Source organism: Vidua macroura, chromosome Z, assembly GCF_024509145.1.
Source record: "Vidua macroura isolate BioBank_ID:100142 chromosome Z, ASM2450914v1, whole genome shotgun sequence".
NCBI classification, from domain to species: Eukaryota; Metazoa; Chordata; class Aves; order Passeriformes; family Viduidae; genus Vidua; species Vidua macroura.
In genome coordinates, this window is record NC_071611.1 from 29,715,551 (window position 1) to 29,734,327 (window position 18,777).

An 18,777-nucleotide genomic window follows, 5' to 3' on the forward strand; every position below is an offset into this window, starting at 1 on the left:
GGGCCACAGTGTAATGGTATAATTCTGAGAAATCCCATATATTAATCTGATTTAAAACAAAATTTAAATAGTGATTTGAAAGGGAAGAAGCTCTACTGAAACAGTGGGACTCAACTTTGCTGATAAAGGCATGACCATATCCCCTAGACAGACACGGTAACAATTTGTTTTTTTCAGAATAAAGAGGAATTAATGAAGGGCTGAAGGCAATGAAAGAAAAATCAATTAAATGATAAGATAAAATCTCTGTCCCTGAAGTACCCTAAGCCACAGAGCTGGGGACTTCTATGAGGAGAGGTATCAGTATGAGCTGTCCTGTTTTCTTTGCAAACACTCACAAATGGCTGCTGTGGAGGGAAAGGCAGATAACTGGATAACCTAGGACAGTTGTTCTCAAATTATGCTCTAAATAATTCTTAATATGAGATTGAATAGCTTCTAAGGAGTATTTTTTAACTTCTCTAGCTTCTAGAATAAATTACTTACATTTTTATGCTAAGGGTGGGTGGAGTACAATAGAATCATTGTGATGCTTTCTTATAATCTAATCTGTGAATTAGTATGTCTGGGTTTTTTTAAATTTATTTGTATTTTTAATGTGGGAATACATTTGCAATCAGGAACTCTGTGTGAGTTACATAGTTGCAAAACCGCACGCATTAGGCCTGAAAACAGACAGTTCACAGGGATCAGGAAGAATCTTCTCTCTTTTCTCTGCAGGAGACAAATGGCTGTATTCCCCTAATGTGCCTGGGATTGGCTATGGCTGCAGATAATTTACCTGACAAATTTGAGCAGTGGTTACGGTATTCACAGAGAATTTGTCTTTCTTATCTGTTTGTCTTAAGTGTCCTACTCAAATAATCAGGATCATGCCAGTCATCAGATTTGCAAAGGAAATGGATTTTTCTTCAGGTTAGAGTTACAGATAAGAGAGACTTCTTGAAGAGATAGATTGTAGCTTACATCTACACTAATACATTAAATAAACACGTCAGTGGCTTTTTTATTGCACTGAGTACCACTGGCACAGATCTTGTGTACACACTACTAAGCTGGCTTCTCCAAAACTGATTAGTTTTGCATGTTTTGCCTGTTAATAATCATGGCCATCTCCACAACATTTTGTGGGAGTTCTTTGAGATTAGTTGATCTCTTGGGCCAAATCTGTGCAAGGAACGTTTCTTAAAAAAATTGTGATAGAGTTTTAAAGCAGCTTGATAATGCAGATAGTAGAATTTCAGTGTCTAGTGTGATCCCTTTCACTTTTTAATACAGTGTGCAAGTATATTTTAGCATGGTGCCTGTATATCCTGCCAGAAAAGACTAGGGTTTTTCTTTTTAAGGTGTCCCTGTATGGTGCACTAACTCTTGCTGTTTGATCCATGGCATGACAGGAGTGTACTGCTGCTCCAGTCCTTGACCAGCCTATTGAACAGCTAGTGGTCTGTCTGTGCAGTTTCCTTCTGGCTGATGTGTCAGTCAGAGTTGTCAGTGACAGTTGTACATTCATCATGCATTTCCTGTCTGTCTGTGCAGCTCTTCAGCAGCCCCACAGTAATGCTCAGCAGTCCCAGACCTCTTCCCCATCTGCCTCATGAAATTACTTCTGGTTTCTTCAGGGCAGGCATGGCCATGTAATCAACCATCTTCCCTCCTACCTCTTTTCCATTCCACTTCCCCAGTGTGGTCACATTTCAGGGGCACTGCACCCACTTTATTAGGAGGTATATGATCTTTTTTGGCTTGGGGTACAGATTTTTCTTGACTGTCTCAAAATGGTCTGGCTACCATCTTATCCCAGGTTATTTTCCTATGTAACTGTGTTCTTTCATTCAGCTTTTGCGTGGTGTCCCTTTTACACCATCATTCAGTGAATTGAACCAACATTTTTACAGTTGTCATAATTGCAACTGTTTTCATAATCTTTAATGGTTGTTTAAGATAATTGTTGGCTTGAGACTCTCCCTTTTGGGTCTCTTTAGCTCCTGAAGTATTTACTAGGCATCTGGTGGTCAAACTGCACCTTTGTGCTGCTTTTTTGGATGTGGGCTTTTTGTTTAGTTTTGTTTGTTCGTGGGTTGCCTTTTTTTTTTCTTTTTTTTTTTTTCTTTCTTTTTTTTTTTTTCCCATAGCAATGAAACTTATCTAATCTCATAGGCAGTCTTGATGATTTGTGTTTTCAGGAGTTTCTTATCTTAAAATTACTAGTGTCAAGTATTACATCTGTAGTCTTCTGCATTTAGAACCCAACACCTGAGAACTAAATGGATTCCTTGAAGGTTCAAAATAAAGTTAGAAGAAGTGGTGTCAAAACCAAAGAAAAGACAAATTAGTCTGATTTTAAATCATATAGAGAAGTAAATGATGGAAGCAAGCAATTTGGTTGATAAGAATGCTGTGAGCTTTCGGACAAATCACAAGGGGAAACCATTCATATGAAAGTAATAAGATGAAAAAATGGTGCTGGAAGATGATGTAGATGAAGTAAGTTATTAGACTGAAAATTTTTTCAAAAGTTCAAAAGAATTTTTCCTGGTAAACTGGGCCTAGGAGAGTGTATGAACATCCTTACAGGAAATTAATAATTGTCTATAAAATTTGAATATTTAGTGATGCCATATTTAGAACATGTTACTACCCAAGTATGTTCTTGCAAAAATAATTGGTGTATTGGAAAATAAAGTTATCTTTTCCTTAGTTTTATTATCTAATTTAAGTTTCATTACCATCATATTTTCTTAAAAATGTTAGGTTATGCATAATGAAGAACACATACTTCCCAGCAGAAACGGAAGAATACTGTAGTCTTTGTTTTTCAAAAATATAACAGAAGCAAGGGACTTAATTAATATAATTCTCTCCTGTCACAGTTCTTTGTGAAACTGAACCTTAGGTGAGGAGTAACTTCAGAATCATACCTATAGGATGATAATTTGATTCAGACCATCAGGAAAGTTTTCAACTCTGCTGAAGTCAGTGACAACATTTTACTTGAGTTGAGTAGAATTGGCTTTATTTTCAAACATCCATTTTATCTAAGGATGTATGTATTTAATTGTTTTTCCTTACCTGCCATTGGATATTAAAAAGCGGAAGACCTGTGTATTTCAGAGACTTCTTTTCCATTCAGTTTTCAACTATGTTCTAAAGAATTTAGTTAGGGTTTTCTCACTAAATAAGACTGAGATGTCTGCTTTCTCTGAGGAAAAAATTTTCAATAGGATTAGGTTCAGACACTCTCCTGAACAGACAAATAAGAAGTTTGCTTCCTTAATTATGTAAAAGGCAGGAAATGTTCAGTAAAAAACCTTCTTTTACTCTGAATCCATGTCATCTTGGAACTTAGGGTCATTTCAGTGGTTATATTTCAAGAGAAGTAAGAAAGATTTTTTATAAGAATATTTTCTATAAGAATGCTGACTTGGTTACCTTCTCCTCCTCCAGACAGCAAACAGGAAATCAGCACACATTTGAACCACCTTGATGAAATTAATGCACATGAACATTTAAGTTCAAAATTATAGCTTAATCCCACAAACTGCTCCACACTCAGTACCCTTTAAGAATCAAAGGAATTCCATGTGGTCACAGCAGTCTGCATGCATAGAGAGTTTACTGGATTTGTTCCAAATTATAAGCTTTGTTATTTTGTCCATGGATTTGGCTTGCAGACAGACCATAACTCTTTTAGCAGTGAAAGGTATATATCTTGTGATTAGACTCCTATGTGATAGCAGTCCTTACGGTATTTGTAACATAAAATGTCTGGTGGCCCAAAATTAGTAACTATTTGAGTTTAAAATTAAAGCATAAAGATGGTATATTTAAATTTTTTTTTCTCACTTGGCTTTCTAAAGAGTAGAAATTATTCTGAAGCATAGTATACTTCAGAAATCAAGGAAATGTGTATAAATTCTTGCAAATAAATAGCATTGTGGGAGTGTACTTTTATCACTATCCATATTATAGGATGGCATATTCAAAATATGAAGGTGTAATTAATGAATTGACTACTGCATGGCCACCATGCTGTTTTAAAAGCTATGTCACAGAAAACAATTTCTTTGCTAGCTCCAGATATTTAAATATTAACTACACAAAAACTCATTATATTCTGTGTTTGAAAGATTGTATCTACAATGACAAAAAATTTCCTATAAAGAAATATTTTAGCTTTTTGCAGAAACAGTTTTCATTTTAGGTTGTTAGCACATATTCTTAAGATACACTATAATTATGGAAGGATAATGAGAAGGGCACTATAATGACAGTTCATAAGATCATAAGATATTTTTAAAAATGGTATAATAATTAGGAGTTCAGTTTTTTAAATAGAACCAAAGTCTAAGTAGTATGACTTAGCTGATAAGTGTGAGACCATAGGACCAATTATGTTAAGTAAAACGTAGGGTTTAAGAATCAGTAGCAGTCTGTAGCCATGCTGCTGTAACTTCATAACAGAATGGTAGACTGCTTTATGGAGCTGGTGATTACAAAGATCCACTTTAACCATTTTTTTCTTGCTGGCAGGTGTCCCACTGGCCTGAGGCCAGCGGCTGTGAGTGTACTGCAGCTTGTGGTTTACACCAGAGTGTAGAAAAGGCCAACACCAGCTGACTGCACATAATTAAACTGATTGCGGTCTGACAACTTGGACTATGATACAGATATGTGTGAAATATACAAAGTATCTTACAAACCTGTTTCACTGACATACTTTATCTACATTTTTTTCCTAACAGATATGATATCTGCACTTATAAAAACAAGCCTTGTGGAACACTGGGTAAGATTATAAAGAGAAATTTCAGCTCATATTTGTTGTTTCCTGGCTTTATACTTAGCTATTGGTTTTTTGACTGATTAGATCTTTTTAAGTTTGTACTTTCAAAATTTTGCAGTTTTATAAACATGAAAAATAAAAGATAATCTAGGTGGATTTTGGCTTTGATACATTAATGGGAGTTTGTGTGAGCTGGTGCTGTGTATTTCATCTCTGACAGCTGTAATACTGATAAAACCTAGCAGATGACTCAATTTTACTTCTTACAAGAGAGAATTCGCTGTTTATTTCCATTTACCAGTATCCATAATCTAATTTAAAAGACAGAAGTAAAAATCCTCAGGAAGGTTATAAAAGCACCCCCATAAAGCTTACAAAAGTAATGGACTTTGAAGTTTACACTGTTGCTATGTTGTACACTGCAAGTACAGCTTTATGTTTTTCCTTTTGCAGACTGGGAAAAAAATAGCACAGTGATAGAAAATACAATAACATTGAAACTGCTTAAAACAGTGCTTTGACAATGGAGAAGTGCACATGTCAATTTTAGATTAAGGATGGAGAGCTGTTCTCTCCATACCTAAATATATCACCAGAAGTTATTTACTACAACAAATAACTACACATGACCTATAGGTTGTTGCTTCCAATGGTGCTTTAACATATAAAGGGAACATTATTCAAAGATTAACATAACACTTGTTTAGATTTTTTTTTTTTCAGTTTTCATCCTTTCATAAGCCTCTTTCTTGGAGGTGATTAAAGACAAAATTCTAATTCAGCTAGTTCATATTATTAATACTTCTCTCATTCAGAATTCATGATTGTATCTGCTTTGTCTTTCCTATATTACTGTATATCACTATTACTGATAGCCTTAACCCATGTTAATTTTTTCTGAAACTCTCTCACAAGTCAGTACAATGCTTCTGGCAGAGGGGTGTAGTTTACATGGGGAAAAGTACCAGAATTTTGCCTGCTATAAACATAAAAAAACCCCACGGCATGCTTTAATAAAAGGCAAATCATGTTGATGAATTTCCAAATGTAATTGATTTTATTTGATATTGGAGGTGATGAAACTGAAGAGATGATGTCTTAGAAGTGGCTTTGCAAGTGTTAAAAAAAGAAAGGTTGAAAGAGAATACATTCATGCATGAACTATTTGATATTTTTATGTGGTACTTTTGACACAGATCATTAGTGTAACTAACTCTTACTCTATCAGATTTTGGCATAAAGGCAAATTTTGCTTCACTTGAATCCAGTGTAACAGAGGCTAGATTTGGCAAACATTTTATTAAACAAAAAGTTTAATTAAAAAAAAATTAAAAATAAGAGTTACATATGGTATCAGTTCCAACTTACTGTTATAGGGGTCTTGGAAACAAAACCATGACAATTTTTCTGCATTATAGGCATTGAATAGGAGAAGAGACAAGGCCCTGTAGTCCTCTTCTGCAAGGCGTTTGATATGCTTAAGTCTCACTGACATCCAATAACTAAAGTTAATCATATATATAAAGGAGTCTTTGAAAAAAAGTCACAGAGAGGTCTCAGAAAGTCAAAAGAAACCTGAATAACTGGTATTCTAGGAAGAGACAGAAGTAAAAGTTTTCATGTGGTGTAAATATCTGTATCCTATTTCAGACACCTGAGGCAGGGAACCTTTCATGGAACCCCTTAGAAAAGATCTCAGACGTCTGTGCAGTGTTGTCTGTGGCTCCAGTGAAGGACAAGTCCTTTTAAAATCTGAGTCACTGACTGAGTTCTTAGCTTGATCTCTGTCACTTTCTGCAAGCATAGTATGGAGTTATTTCACTCTGGTCTTTTCATTTGCTGAAGCAAGTCCTCACTCAAAGACCTGAAGATGGAGATGACTTTATCATTCAAATATGGTGGACTTTGCAGGGGAACATGATAGTTGTATATATATGTATTGCCATGTCTTCAGAATTCTTCAATTAGAACAGCATGGATGAACTATAATTATTGCATTTTTTGCCGGTTCCACACTGCAAACTCTCCAGATACACATTGTTAGCTTTTGCCCATGTCAATTTGTCTATCAGAGTAGTTTCACTGTGTCCAAACTAGATTTGTTTGGAAGAAAACATAGAACACATACCCTCCAAATACTCTACGTCTGCCTATAGGAGACCTAAGATCACCCATGGGGTGTGTTCTCACGATATGCCTGCAATACTTTTTCCCTTCAGGAAGCTTTGATCCACATGTGTAGTGATGTTCAGCCTACAGGATTCAACTAGTCCAGAATGGCCAAACCAGCATGCAAAGATACATGAAGAGCCTCAACTTCAGTACTTCACTGTGCTGATCCACTCCTATGTCTTCAAATTAATTGCTAATGTGGACATAACAGGAAGCATTTAGTATATTATGACTTTCTTACTGTTAGTCCAAATAGAATAATTTGAAGTCCCTACTCATATAAATATTTTTGCTTTCTCTCTTGCCCACTCCCTGTTCCATTTCCCTCATCTCTCAACCAAAGTTAGGCTTTTTCAAATTTTTTTATTATTATTTTTGGAGTTGTTTGGAATGTACTTATTTATTTATGAATTATTATTTTTTCTGTTTTGGTTTTTTATTTTTGGTAATATAGTTAACTGAGCAGGTAACTTCCTTAAAGAAAGGTTTGCTGTTTCTTTGAGATAAGAAATTCTAGGGGAGAAATACATTAAATAAACCTGATGTTTAAGTCTTTCTCTAATGGTACTGATTTATGACTGCAGTATGTTCCGTAATAATCTGTTGCTGAAAAATGTGTAAGATACAGAAGAGCCATAGTCAGTAAATGCCAGTGATGTTCTCTCTCAGAAGAAAGTTTTTAAAAGCTCTTGTAACACAATAAGGTTTTAATGCCAGAAGATGATGGGTGATAAATGGAAAAGACTTCCATGCTTAAATGCTTGCTTGTTATTAACATGTCTCCTCTCTCTTCACTGATGCATTCAGTTTTGCTTTTTTAAATTTTTTAACGTACCATGTGAGGTTTTTCATAGCTAAAAAAGTTGCTTGTATGTTTTTATGAACCCACTAAACTTAAACAGATTTCTCTAGAAAAATAATGTGGATACATTTTGCTTTCTTCAGTCTCAAGAATGTTAAAATAGAAATGCTTTCTTGAATTCCCTCTCCTGGCTCAAGTTACTAGGTGGTCCCAAGTTACCAGAAGTAAAATTTATAAATCTAACCCCTAGTCTAGACATTTTCCAGCACTGACTGCAGTTCAAAAAATATTAATGTCTAGCCGGCAAAGTGAAATTCCCCCCAGTGATTTTGCAAATGACTAGAAAGTTAACCTTTTGCCAACTGCTCCTTCTGTGCATAGAAGTTATTAAAAAGAATCCAGGCATTTATAACTAGGGCTTTTAAGTCTGAAACACCTTGGCATGACCCTTTGTGTCTCCTTCTGTTTATTCAGGCTTGGCCTCTGTGGCTGGAATGTGTGAGCCAGAAAGGAGCTGCAGCATTAATGAAGATATTGGCCTAGGTTCAGCTTTTACCATTGCACATGAGATTGGTCACAAGTGAGTGAGTTTAAAATAAGAATACATTTTAATTTACCACATTTTTAATATTAGTTAATAATTGATATAATTTTTTCCTGCATCATCTCTATTCTGATGTTCCATGTTCCTGTATATGTATTCATAAGTGGCATTATATTTTATTTAGTATGTATTACCAGGGACTTTAAATTTAGAACTGAAGACTCATTGTATACCCTTTGATTTCAGATTCCAGTTAAATCTGTCCCTCTGAGACTTGACTCACAACCTTCCTACTCTGTTTCATATTTTTAAATATTTGGCTTTGAAAATATTTTCTCCCCCATTACTTTTTTCTGCTATACTTTATGAAAGAGAAGTGGTTAAAAGGTAAAATTTTTTGCTCTTTTTATTTTGTCTTTAATATAATTCAAAGTACTATCATTGAAACATTGATTCTGTTGTCAATATTCATATGATTTAAGTCCTCTTTCACTCAAGCATGATTTGTGTAAAACAGGCATAGAGTAGTCAGAATCACTTGTTACGTTTAAAGTATTATCGTATGGTTTTAAAGAGTATGTTGCTATGACACTGATAAAATCTGAGTAGTGTTTGGTCTGGAAATATTTCAGGCCTTCAGTCCACACTGACAGCACTCTTAGTACAATGACACACTTAGTACAAAAGACAGCACTCTTAGTACAATGTGATGATTCTAAAAAGACTGGGCACCTTATTTTATCAAGAGGTTTTCTTTTTTATATACATGGGTTGACCAATACAGAGTTATGGATGACATGCTTTTCCACCCATTAGCTGATGGAACTGTTAAAATTCCAGTGTGGACTGAAATGAAAGCTAGCAATCTGCTAATCAAAAAAAGGAGTTGGAAGTAAAAAGTTATTTTTAGCCCACCTGTTGTATTAGATAATCATCAGGCAACTCTGCTCTCATTTATATTATGTATTAAAAAGTCCCTACACATGTAGTGTAGATGAATTTTTGAATTCAAAAGCAATTGATTAAGATCTGAATGATAATAAGAATTTAAAAATACATGTAATAACTTCTCCCTCCCTCCCTCCCTCCCTCCCTCTAGAATGGCTAGAATCTGAAAAAAAACCCTACATATAGTGATAGCATATATCCTGTGATCATAGGAATGTTTTTACCATTGATGTTTTCTGTGTATTGTATCTTTTGGCTTCTTATATAAAAGGTATTTTAAAATCCTGAAATCTCTAAAATCTGATTTGATAAGATGCAGAAATAATATTCCTTTAGCTTTTATACAGTTTTTTTGGTAAAAAATCTTCAAGATTTCTGTTTTGTGGTAGACACAACATCGCCTGTCATTCTACCCACACAGTGACTGAATGCCTCTACAAATGTCAAAGTTGTTATTTCCTCTCAATCTCCTAGCTTCCAGTACCTACTAGACATTATTTGCACATGTGGGTAAAATAATTGTTTCTGACAGCCTTGAAAACATTTTTCTTTGGCTGTACCTCTTTTCACATTTAGAATAGGAAACTGACTTAATTGTTAAGTGAAAAATAGAAGCATTTAAAGGACATATCTACATCGAATATGTAACATACAACAAAAGAGCACTCAATTACACAGAATCACAGAATGGGTCGGGATGCAAGGCACCAGAGTGGGTCATCTGGTTCAATCTCCCTGCTCAAGCAGGGTCATCCTAGAACACATGGCACATGGTATCCAGATCGTTCTTGAATATCTCCAGTGAGGGAGACTTCACAGCCTCTCTGGGCAATCTGTTTCAGTGCTCGGTCACCTGCACAGTAAAGAAATTCTTCCTTGTGTCCAGGTAGAACTTCCTAGGCATCAGCTTCTGTCCTGTGATTCAGCATCTCTAAGAAGAGCCTGGCTTGGTACTTCCCCTTCATATACTTATAGGCACTAATGAGGTCCTCTCTCAGTCATCTCTTCTCAAGGCTGAATGGACCAACTCCCTCCCAGCCTTTCTTCATAAGAGAGATGCTCCAGTCCCCTAATTATCTTCACACCCCGTCTGCTGGACCTACTCCAGGTGCTCCATGTCTCTGTTGTCCTGAGGAGCCCAGAACTGGACACAGCACTCCAGGTGGGGCCTCACCAGGGCTGAGTAGAGGGGCAGGATCACCTCCCTCCACCTGCTGGCAATGCTCTTCCTAATGCCCCCCAGGATAGCACTGGCCTTCTTGGCCACCAGGACACGCTGCTGGCTCATGGACAGCTTGTTGGCCACCAGGACCCCCAGGTCCTTCTCCACAGAGCTAATCCCCAGCAGGTCAGCCCCAGGCTGCGCTGGTGCCTGGAGTTGTTCCTCCCCAGGTGCAGGACCCTGCAATTGCCTTTGCTGAATTTCAGATGGTTCTTCTTTGTCCACCTCTCCAACCTGTCAAGGTTCTTCTGAAGGGCTGCACAGCCTTCTGGGGTATCGGCCACTGCTCCCAGCTCTGTGCCCTCAGTGAATGTGCTGAGCAGGCATCTGCCACTTCATCCATGCGATTGATGAATATACACAAAAAAATGTACGAGTGGTGAGGAACAGAAGCAAAAAGAAATTTCCCCCCCCATAAATATTTAACAGAAGGTATGAATGAACATTTTAATCACAATCAGACTATCAGTCTTTTAACTTTTCAAGGAGAAATGCTTTTCTGGATAGCCTTCTAATTAGATTAGAATGGGAGAATTGCACTTTGAAAGATCATGTTTTTATTAATTGTGTAGTTGCTATGGAATACTGAGTTTTTAAAAAACTTTTGAACTGAGGATCACAATTCTTTAGTGACTAAAAGAGAACAATTGTGATAATACACTTTTTTGATAGATTATCCACAGTTTCTCCAAAATCTGATTTATAAGCTTCCCTGATGGAAGTGGCTCAACTTCTTCTTAATACTTTATTGAATTATACAGTGATGAGAAGGCATTAGATCCTTCGCTCTTAATTCCTGTATATTATAGTGTGTTGAATTTAATTTATTTATAAGTCTCTTTTAACCTTGTATTGATTCAAATTAGGTCAATTTGATTGAAGAATACCAGAAAAATACTTCTTGAAACCTTAAAGGAACTGGCAGTCTGATTGTAATAGTCAGTCATACTTACTGTTAAATTGTTACAGTGTTGTTTTTTTTTTTTGTTTGTTTGGTTTTTTGTTTGTTTTTGTTTTTGTTTTTTGCTTCCATTATCACTTGTAGAGTTTATATGTATATAGCCCAGTTTTGGTACTGTTCAGCTGTGTGCAGTTCAGGCTCATAACCGGCTGTTTTTATTGAAGATGGTGGTACACAGTGTTTGTTTCTTTCTTGAGGGAATAAAAAATGGAGAAACTAAAGTTTTGTGATTGTTTCTCCCTAGCCATGATTCAGAGAACAGCCTGTATTACTCTTAGTACTTCTGTGAATTAGATAAAATTCAGAGTTGGCCTTTTAGACTTCAGAATAATTTCTCTAGAAAACTGAATTTTGATGTTTGACATACAGGATGTCTGCTTTCCTACCATTATATATTTCACACCAAATATGCTTAAGATTTCTGGTAAGCAAAAATCACAAACAGTAATTTCTTGTACCAGGAGTGAGAATTGAGTGTGTATCCCCTAAATTGTCAAAGTTCAACTTTTTCTCTTGGTGAAGAGAGGAACCCTTTGCAGGCATGATCATGCTTTTATCTTGGACAAGTTGAATGATGTACGATCCAGTCACATTTTCTATTCCCCAGCCAACTGAGTTAGGTGGCTTTCTGCTCTATGCTTTTGTATTTGGGTACATTCTAAAATGTCTAGCTTGTCCTATGCATGCTGTAAAGCATGCTTAGTTAAACGGGTGTGGAATTCCAGATTCCACTGGAAGAGGTATATTGGTAAAAGAAAGGTATTTTACCATTCATTGTTGCAGTTTTGTGGATGAGTTGGCTGAGATTTTGAAAGTGAAAAACAGAGTGAGAAAGAATAAACAGAATAAAAATGGGTAAACAAAGGAAATGTCAAAATATGAGGATAGTGGACTAGGCTTAGGACAGAAAGTTGTGCACAGAACTTGGAGTAAGAAATAATTTACTAATGACAGACAGCCATTGAGAGCTGTATGAAAGAAACTGGTAGATAAGATTGGTGGGCAAAATGGTTTCTGAAAAGTCAGAATTGTCTTGACTTATAAATGAATTTAACAATTTGACAGTCATATCTTGATAAAAAAAATGTGAGAAATAATAAGAACATATAGTCCAACTGACTAAATTGTCTTCAAAATGAAGAACAGCGATACTTTCAAGCATGCATTTAGTTGTAAATTAGTTCATACAGCTAAAGTGTGCCTGCATTCTAGCACTTTTCAAAGTCCCTTTTCAGCTTGTATGCAAAATGAAAAATATTATAAATACCCCTCCTTCTATATGAGAAGGATGGTCTTCAGTGATGGAGTAAATCTTGTAATCTGCTGGTACTTTCAGGAGGTGCTTGTCTGTACCTCATTCTTAGTGACCAGTGAGCTTCATGTTTGAGCAGTGCATTGGGTTTGCATGACCAGTTTTTAGTGTCAGGCAGGCTACAAGGATGTCTTTCGTGGGAAGCTGCCAGAAGCTTCCTCCATGTCCCACAGAGACAATGGCAAGAGGCTCCAGGATGGAGTGACAGTGGTAGGATGGTGGGCCCATCAGTGACAGTGGTAGGGCTTCTGGGATAATGTGTTTTAGAAAAGGGGTAGAAATACTGCTATACGACAACAGCCAGAAAAGATGAGAGAGAATATGTGAGGTAAACAACTCTGCAGACACCAAGGTCAGTGAGAAGGCACTGGAGCTGAGATTCCCCTGCACCTGTGAGGCAGCTGTGCCCCTGTGGCCCATGGAGGAGCACAGGGAAGCAGAGATCCACCTGCAGCCCATGGAGAACACCATGTTGGAGCAGGTGGATGCCTGAAGGGAGGCTGTGACCCTGTACTGGAGCAGGGTCCTGGTAGGACTTGTTGACCCTGTGAGGAACCCACACAGGAACTGGCTGTGCCTGAAGGACAGGACCCACACTGGAGCAGTTCATGAGGGACTGCAGCCCATGGGAAGGCCTCATGTGTAAGAATTTAGTAGAGAACTGTCTGCAGTGGGTGGGTGGGACTCCATGCTGGAGAAGAGAACAGTGTGAGGCAAAAGGAGCAGCAGTGATGTGTAACGAATGTAACCCCCATTCTCCGTTCAGGAGTAAATTTGGGCCTGGGAAGAAGGGATGAATGGGAGAAAAGTTGTTTTAAGATTTCGTTTTTATTTTTCATACTCCTACTGTGATTTGACTGGTAATAAAACTAAGCTGAATTCAGCAAGTTGAATCTATTTTGCCCATAACGGTAATTGGTGAGTAGTCTCTTCCTGTCCCTGTTTCAACCCACAAACCTTTCCTGATATTTTCTCTGTCCAGCTGAGGAAGAGAGGGGCAGGCACCTGGAATTCAGCCAGGGTCAACTCACTATAATCAGTCAAACCTCAGCTGCATTACAGGACTTGAGATTTAGTGAGAGGTTTTCTAGAAGAAGTGCATGTCAAGGAATGTCTTTTTTGTACAACTCAAATCTACAGTGTATGGACACCTCAACAGCAAACAGAAAACATTAAGCTTATTCCTGCTAGATGTCTAGGAGTGATGGAGTTGATGGCGTGAATTTTTAGGGACAGTTTAACTATCTTTTTTAGTTTAAAAACCCCAAACCAAATCAAAACTAACCCAACAAAAAGAAATTAAACAAAAAGAAACCAAACTAAACAAATCACAGAAACAAAAACCCCAACAAAACAAAATCAACAGAAACCTTAACCAAAATGACTCCACAAGCCACATCAGACCATACATAATTATTTCTAACTCTCTCACTCTCCACTGTTCATCCCTTGCCCTGGTCTTTTTTGCCAAAGGAACACTCTTTTATGCCTGCTTTCATAATATTGGAGGTTTTAAAAAGTTTTCTTTGGGACTTCAGTTTTAGTGACATGCGTATAAAATAAAATGTCATAAACAAACAGCAAAACCCCCCAATTGTGGGACATGTTTATATTTAAAATATGAAAAAACATCTTTCTCTACATGTCTGAAATATTCTTTAATGTTCAGAATTTGCAATACTAAAATAATTTTTCTAACATCAAAGCATTTTTATCAAAGAAAGTGAACATTGTAGCATTTCACAGGTCTTAACAAAAGTGCAAGAAGAATAAATGGGGATGAAGTGGAAGGTTATCATAACCTTCAGGGCATCTTGAATTTCCAAAGGACATCTGAGTTCAGAAGTTTGTTTCCTGATCTGAGCCAATACTTTACACTTTGACCTACAGTCTAAAGACCTGATGCATTTGCACTATTGGCTTTGTGTAGCACACAAGCCCTACTTGATGTTACTGTTGTGCCATGCAGGCTATGAAGCTATGGCAGTGTAATCCAGGAGAAGTTTGTGCTCTGCTTTTTTTTGTAACAGTCCTGCAGAAGTCTGTAATTTCCCCATAAGAAAGTTCAGGTTTCTGAATAAAATGCATTGGTTTTTAGTAATTTAGAAATTGCTGTGCTTTTAAGAGCCTCATATGTTATTTAATACTAAATGATGCTCATTTATAAAAATTGGTATTGGTGGGGTATTTGGTCATCATCCATAACTGAGAGAAGAACCATATTTAGGAAATAAAGAGGAAAAATTAGGATAGAAGTGTGCTAGAATTGTGTTGAATTTCATGGCAGATATGCATTTCATAAAGCTCCTACTATTGAATTAGTTTGTTTCCTAAGTTTTCAGGGAGCTAATGTGTTTCACTCAAGTTTAAAATTCTGTATTACTTCAAAATAAAGCATTAGGGATACTCCAGACTGCAGAATGATGTCCAAATGCAGGAAATCAGTAGTTAAGGTTAAAATCCATTTAAGACATGGAAATAGAAAGTGAAGTAACTAATAAACCTTGATTCCTCCCTTGAGGAATATGCAATGTTAGGTAGTTTCAATACATGCTATCAATGTTTGGAATCCTAAAATTAAATAAATTGATTTTTTAAGACAATACTTTTTGATTATTTTTCCCTTCATTTGTAATGTCATTTAATGGTAAATTTTAATTTTCATGCTGTTATGTAGATACAACCAATACTTTTATAACATTGGCTAAAATTATATGGAGGGCTACACAGAAAGAGGAGAATTCTCTTTTAAGAGACAGTATGGGGGAAATATTTACAAAAGTAAAGAAAAAGTGCTTACTTTTGTTACTGAGAAAACATAAAATCCGATGATTGTGATGTGTCCAACATTTACCATAACCTCATAACAACTGACAAGTATTTCACTCCTAGTCGACACAAGAATAATTAATAAAATTACTATGTATGTCCACATAGAAATTGTGCTTTGTTCCAAGTAGCTCATATCTCTGATATTGTAGGGAAAAAAATCTACTATTCTTTAATAGTAGTTTATGTTCAGATTCACCCACTTTTTGCTGAACAAAACAATGTTGAAACATGGTAAATTTTCCTTTTTTTCACTCGTGTATTTTCTACTGACACTAAGAAAAGCGTATTTGAAGCCATGCCTATATTTACAGATGTAGGGAAGATAACAGTTCCAATTTTTCAATGTAGGCCCTAAATAGACATTCTAAGCTATATGAAATACATACATAGATTTAAATTACACTTTTTAAACCATTATGAGAATAAGTACAATACAGTGGAAAATTGCTTAATACAAATTTTATGAAAATTTTTGTCTCTTATATAGTAAACTGTTTCTCCAAACAAATTATGATTCACTATTTAGGTCTTCTGTCAAACATAAGAATACTTGTACAAGCACACCCATACTGTGGCAGAGATTTACTTTTAGAAACTTTTAATGCATTCACTGATACACTTTATGACACCTTCCTCCCCTTTATGTCAATCTCCATAAATGTTAGGTCAGTGTGAGACATTGGAGGAAATACTTGAAATGTAACTAGGGTCAAGATACTCACTTGAAGATAGCCCATTTCACTCTTTGTATGTGTGTTCATCTCCTAGAACAGATAATTAGTGTCATTAAACCTCTTAAGGTGTAAGTTGCTTTTCTTTCTCATAGGAAGATAGGGTACCAATTCTTTATGGCGAGGATATGTACTTTTTGGAGCTGTGAATCAGCTTCAGATAATGGAAAAGAAGACCCAGTGCTTGACTTTACAGTATTTCTCTTGTGTTCCTGTAACTCTTTCCTCACCTGACTCACAATTCTGTCTCTGGTACTCTTCTTCCTAATGCTGTTAAGTGGCAGAGCAACATAAAAGACACTGCTTTAAAAAAAAAAGGGTCAAATTCATATAACTCATGAATTGGCAAGAAAGCCTAATATTCTCTATTGTATTTAGAGAAATGAAACAGTCTATGCTTTTCTGAATCCTCCAAACCCTAAGAAAGCTAGGGAGATATGAAGATATCTTTTGAAGATAACAAAGATGTCGTTTGATACAAAGATAATTAGTACTTCAGCTGGATAGCAGAGATAATTGGTTGAGAAACAGCATTTCACCTGAGGACTACTTTTAAGATAACTTCAGGGCTAATAAAGTACTTGGTATACAAAATAAATCTCAGTGAAGAGTATGGAGATGCATTCAGATTGGTGTGGACCTGTCTTCTCTGGATCCAAAGTGTCTGGGTAATACATAAGGACAGAAGTGTTCTGGCTGTCTCACAGAAATGACTGCTGTAATTTCATATGAATCAGCAATAAGTGTTTTGGGAGCCATAACCATCATGGTTAGAACTACCAAAAATATCAGTAAGCCAATTAAACTGTAGGGACCTACCTGCAATGCTGATTTTTTTGCAAGATAAAGGAAGGGTAGACAAGAAATTTATATTCACATCCTTCCCTCTGCTTATACTCCAGGGTCTGTACTTATCTATTGCCCTTTTATTCAGTGCAGATGTCACTAGTTATCTCCCCTGTGATTTTTGGGGTTGGATTGCAAGTTGGATGCCTATTACAAATAATTCCCTCAAATAATTTTTTCAGATATAATGAAAAGCAGATTTCCAAAGGAAAAAAATTTATTCAGTTACAGATGTTAGTAAGGGAAACAAGGCAGTGAGCGCTACTAGGATGTGCTGCTTTAGAATTTTTAAAGAAACATACAGACAAGAGATAATTTGCAGGAGAGTTTCAGTTATAATTTTAAACTTTTTAAGTGTTCCTACTTTGCACAATCCTTTAATGCAAAGTAAGTGCTTTTTGAAAGGAAGAAGTCTGTGTATGTTTAGTGAAATTGAAAAAGGTAGGCAAATTATAACAGTGGCTCCACAAAGAATATTTTATGTTCCCTACTTTCTTCCCTACATTTCCATGCCAATCCAATTGCAAGCATGCTTTTGTAAAGACCTAGTTTTAATGTAATGATGGCCAAATATGACCAGCTTGTTCTGATGGAAATAAAATTGGTAATTTGGTCAGAAATGTGTTTCCATCTGCAATCCTGCCCACAGGAGGGCAAGTTACTGGACTGTAATGGCATGCTGCCACTAGCATCTTCTGAAATGATGACAGTAGTTGTAAAACCCTTCAGCAAACATCAGAAAGTTACCTGCACCTCATGATCACATTCCTCCTAAATTCAGAAGCCTGAATTTACAAGTAGAAAAGCCTTCTAGGAAAGGGATAGATGATTTAGGAGAAGGAATATTTATAAAGCATACCATTAGATCATGGAAAGGCATTGATTGAGTTCCCATGTGCATCAGAAATTATGGCTTCCATTCACAGACATGCTTTTTATCAGGCATATCACTGCCACTGTCACCAACATTTTCTTTTTCACAAGGAGAGCAATTAGAAGGAAGGTTATTGAACTATGAAGTTTGTTTTTTACTTATACACCCAAAAGATAAAAATTTCATTTCCCAGAGAACTGAAGTCTGTAAATTTTTAAAGAAATGGAATACACTAACTAGAGATAAACTGAAGACAAGAATAATCCAACTCATTTCTATAAAGGAGTAGTTTATGGAGATTATTAAAAAATAAGGTTTTCTGTTTCCAGAAATGGTACAGAGACATTTGAAAAAGGAACGTTTCTGAAGTACCCCAAATTCTAGGAAATAATTGCTACAGAGAACAGGTAAATAAAGCACATTTTTAATTGTAAAATTGTGGTTCAGTTTGTTGCACAGGACATCTAAGTTCTTTTCTCTCTTAATATGATAAGATTTTTTGATAATTTTGGTAAGATCATAGGAATTAACACTGGTCTGAAAGTTTCATTGCATTACATACATTACTCAGATTAGTTGATTAAAGCTGTATTTTTTATAGAGAAGGGACATCCTTTATTTGATTATATAATAGTCTAAGGTGCCAGTTAGACCTTTCCAGTATATAATACAGTATATGGCTTCTGCATGTGTGAGATACCACAAACTGAGCCAGACACATGGAGGCATTGCTGCAGAATATATATA

At 36.1% G+C, this 18,777-nt stretch overlaps 1 protein-coding gene across 2 annotated transcripts in view; it reads left to right on the forward strand.

Annotated features, from left to right (window-relative positions):
• Positions 1–18,777, forward strand: part of ADAMTS6 (ADAM metallopeptidase with thrombospondin type 1 motif 6) — a 133,212-nt gene that overhangs the window by 48,420 nt on the left and 66,015 nt on the right. For both annotated transcript variants that reach the window (XM_054003727.1, XM_054003728.1), the window contains exons 7-8: positions 4,746–4,789; positions 8,235–8,340. In XM_054003727.1, the coding sequence (XP_053859702.1) occupies positions 4,746–4,789; positions 8,235–8,340 (150 nt within the window). The remainder of the gene's footprint in view (positions 1–4,745; positions 4,790–8,234; positions 8,341–18,777) is intronic.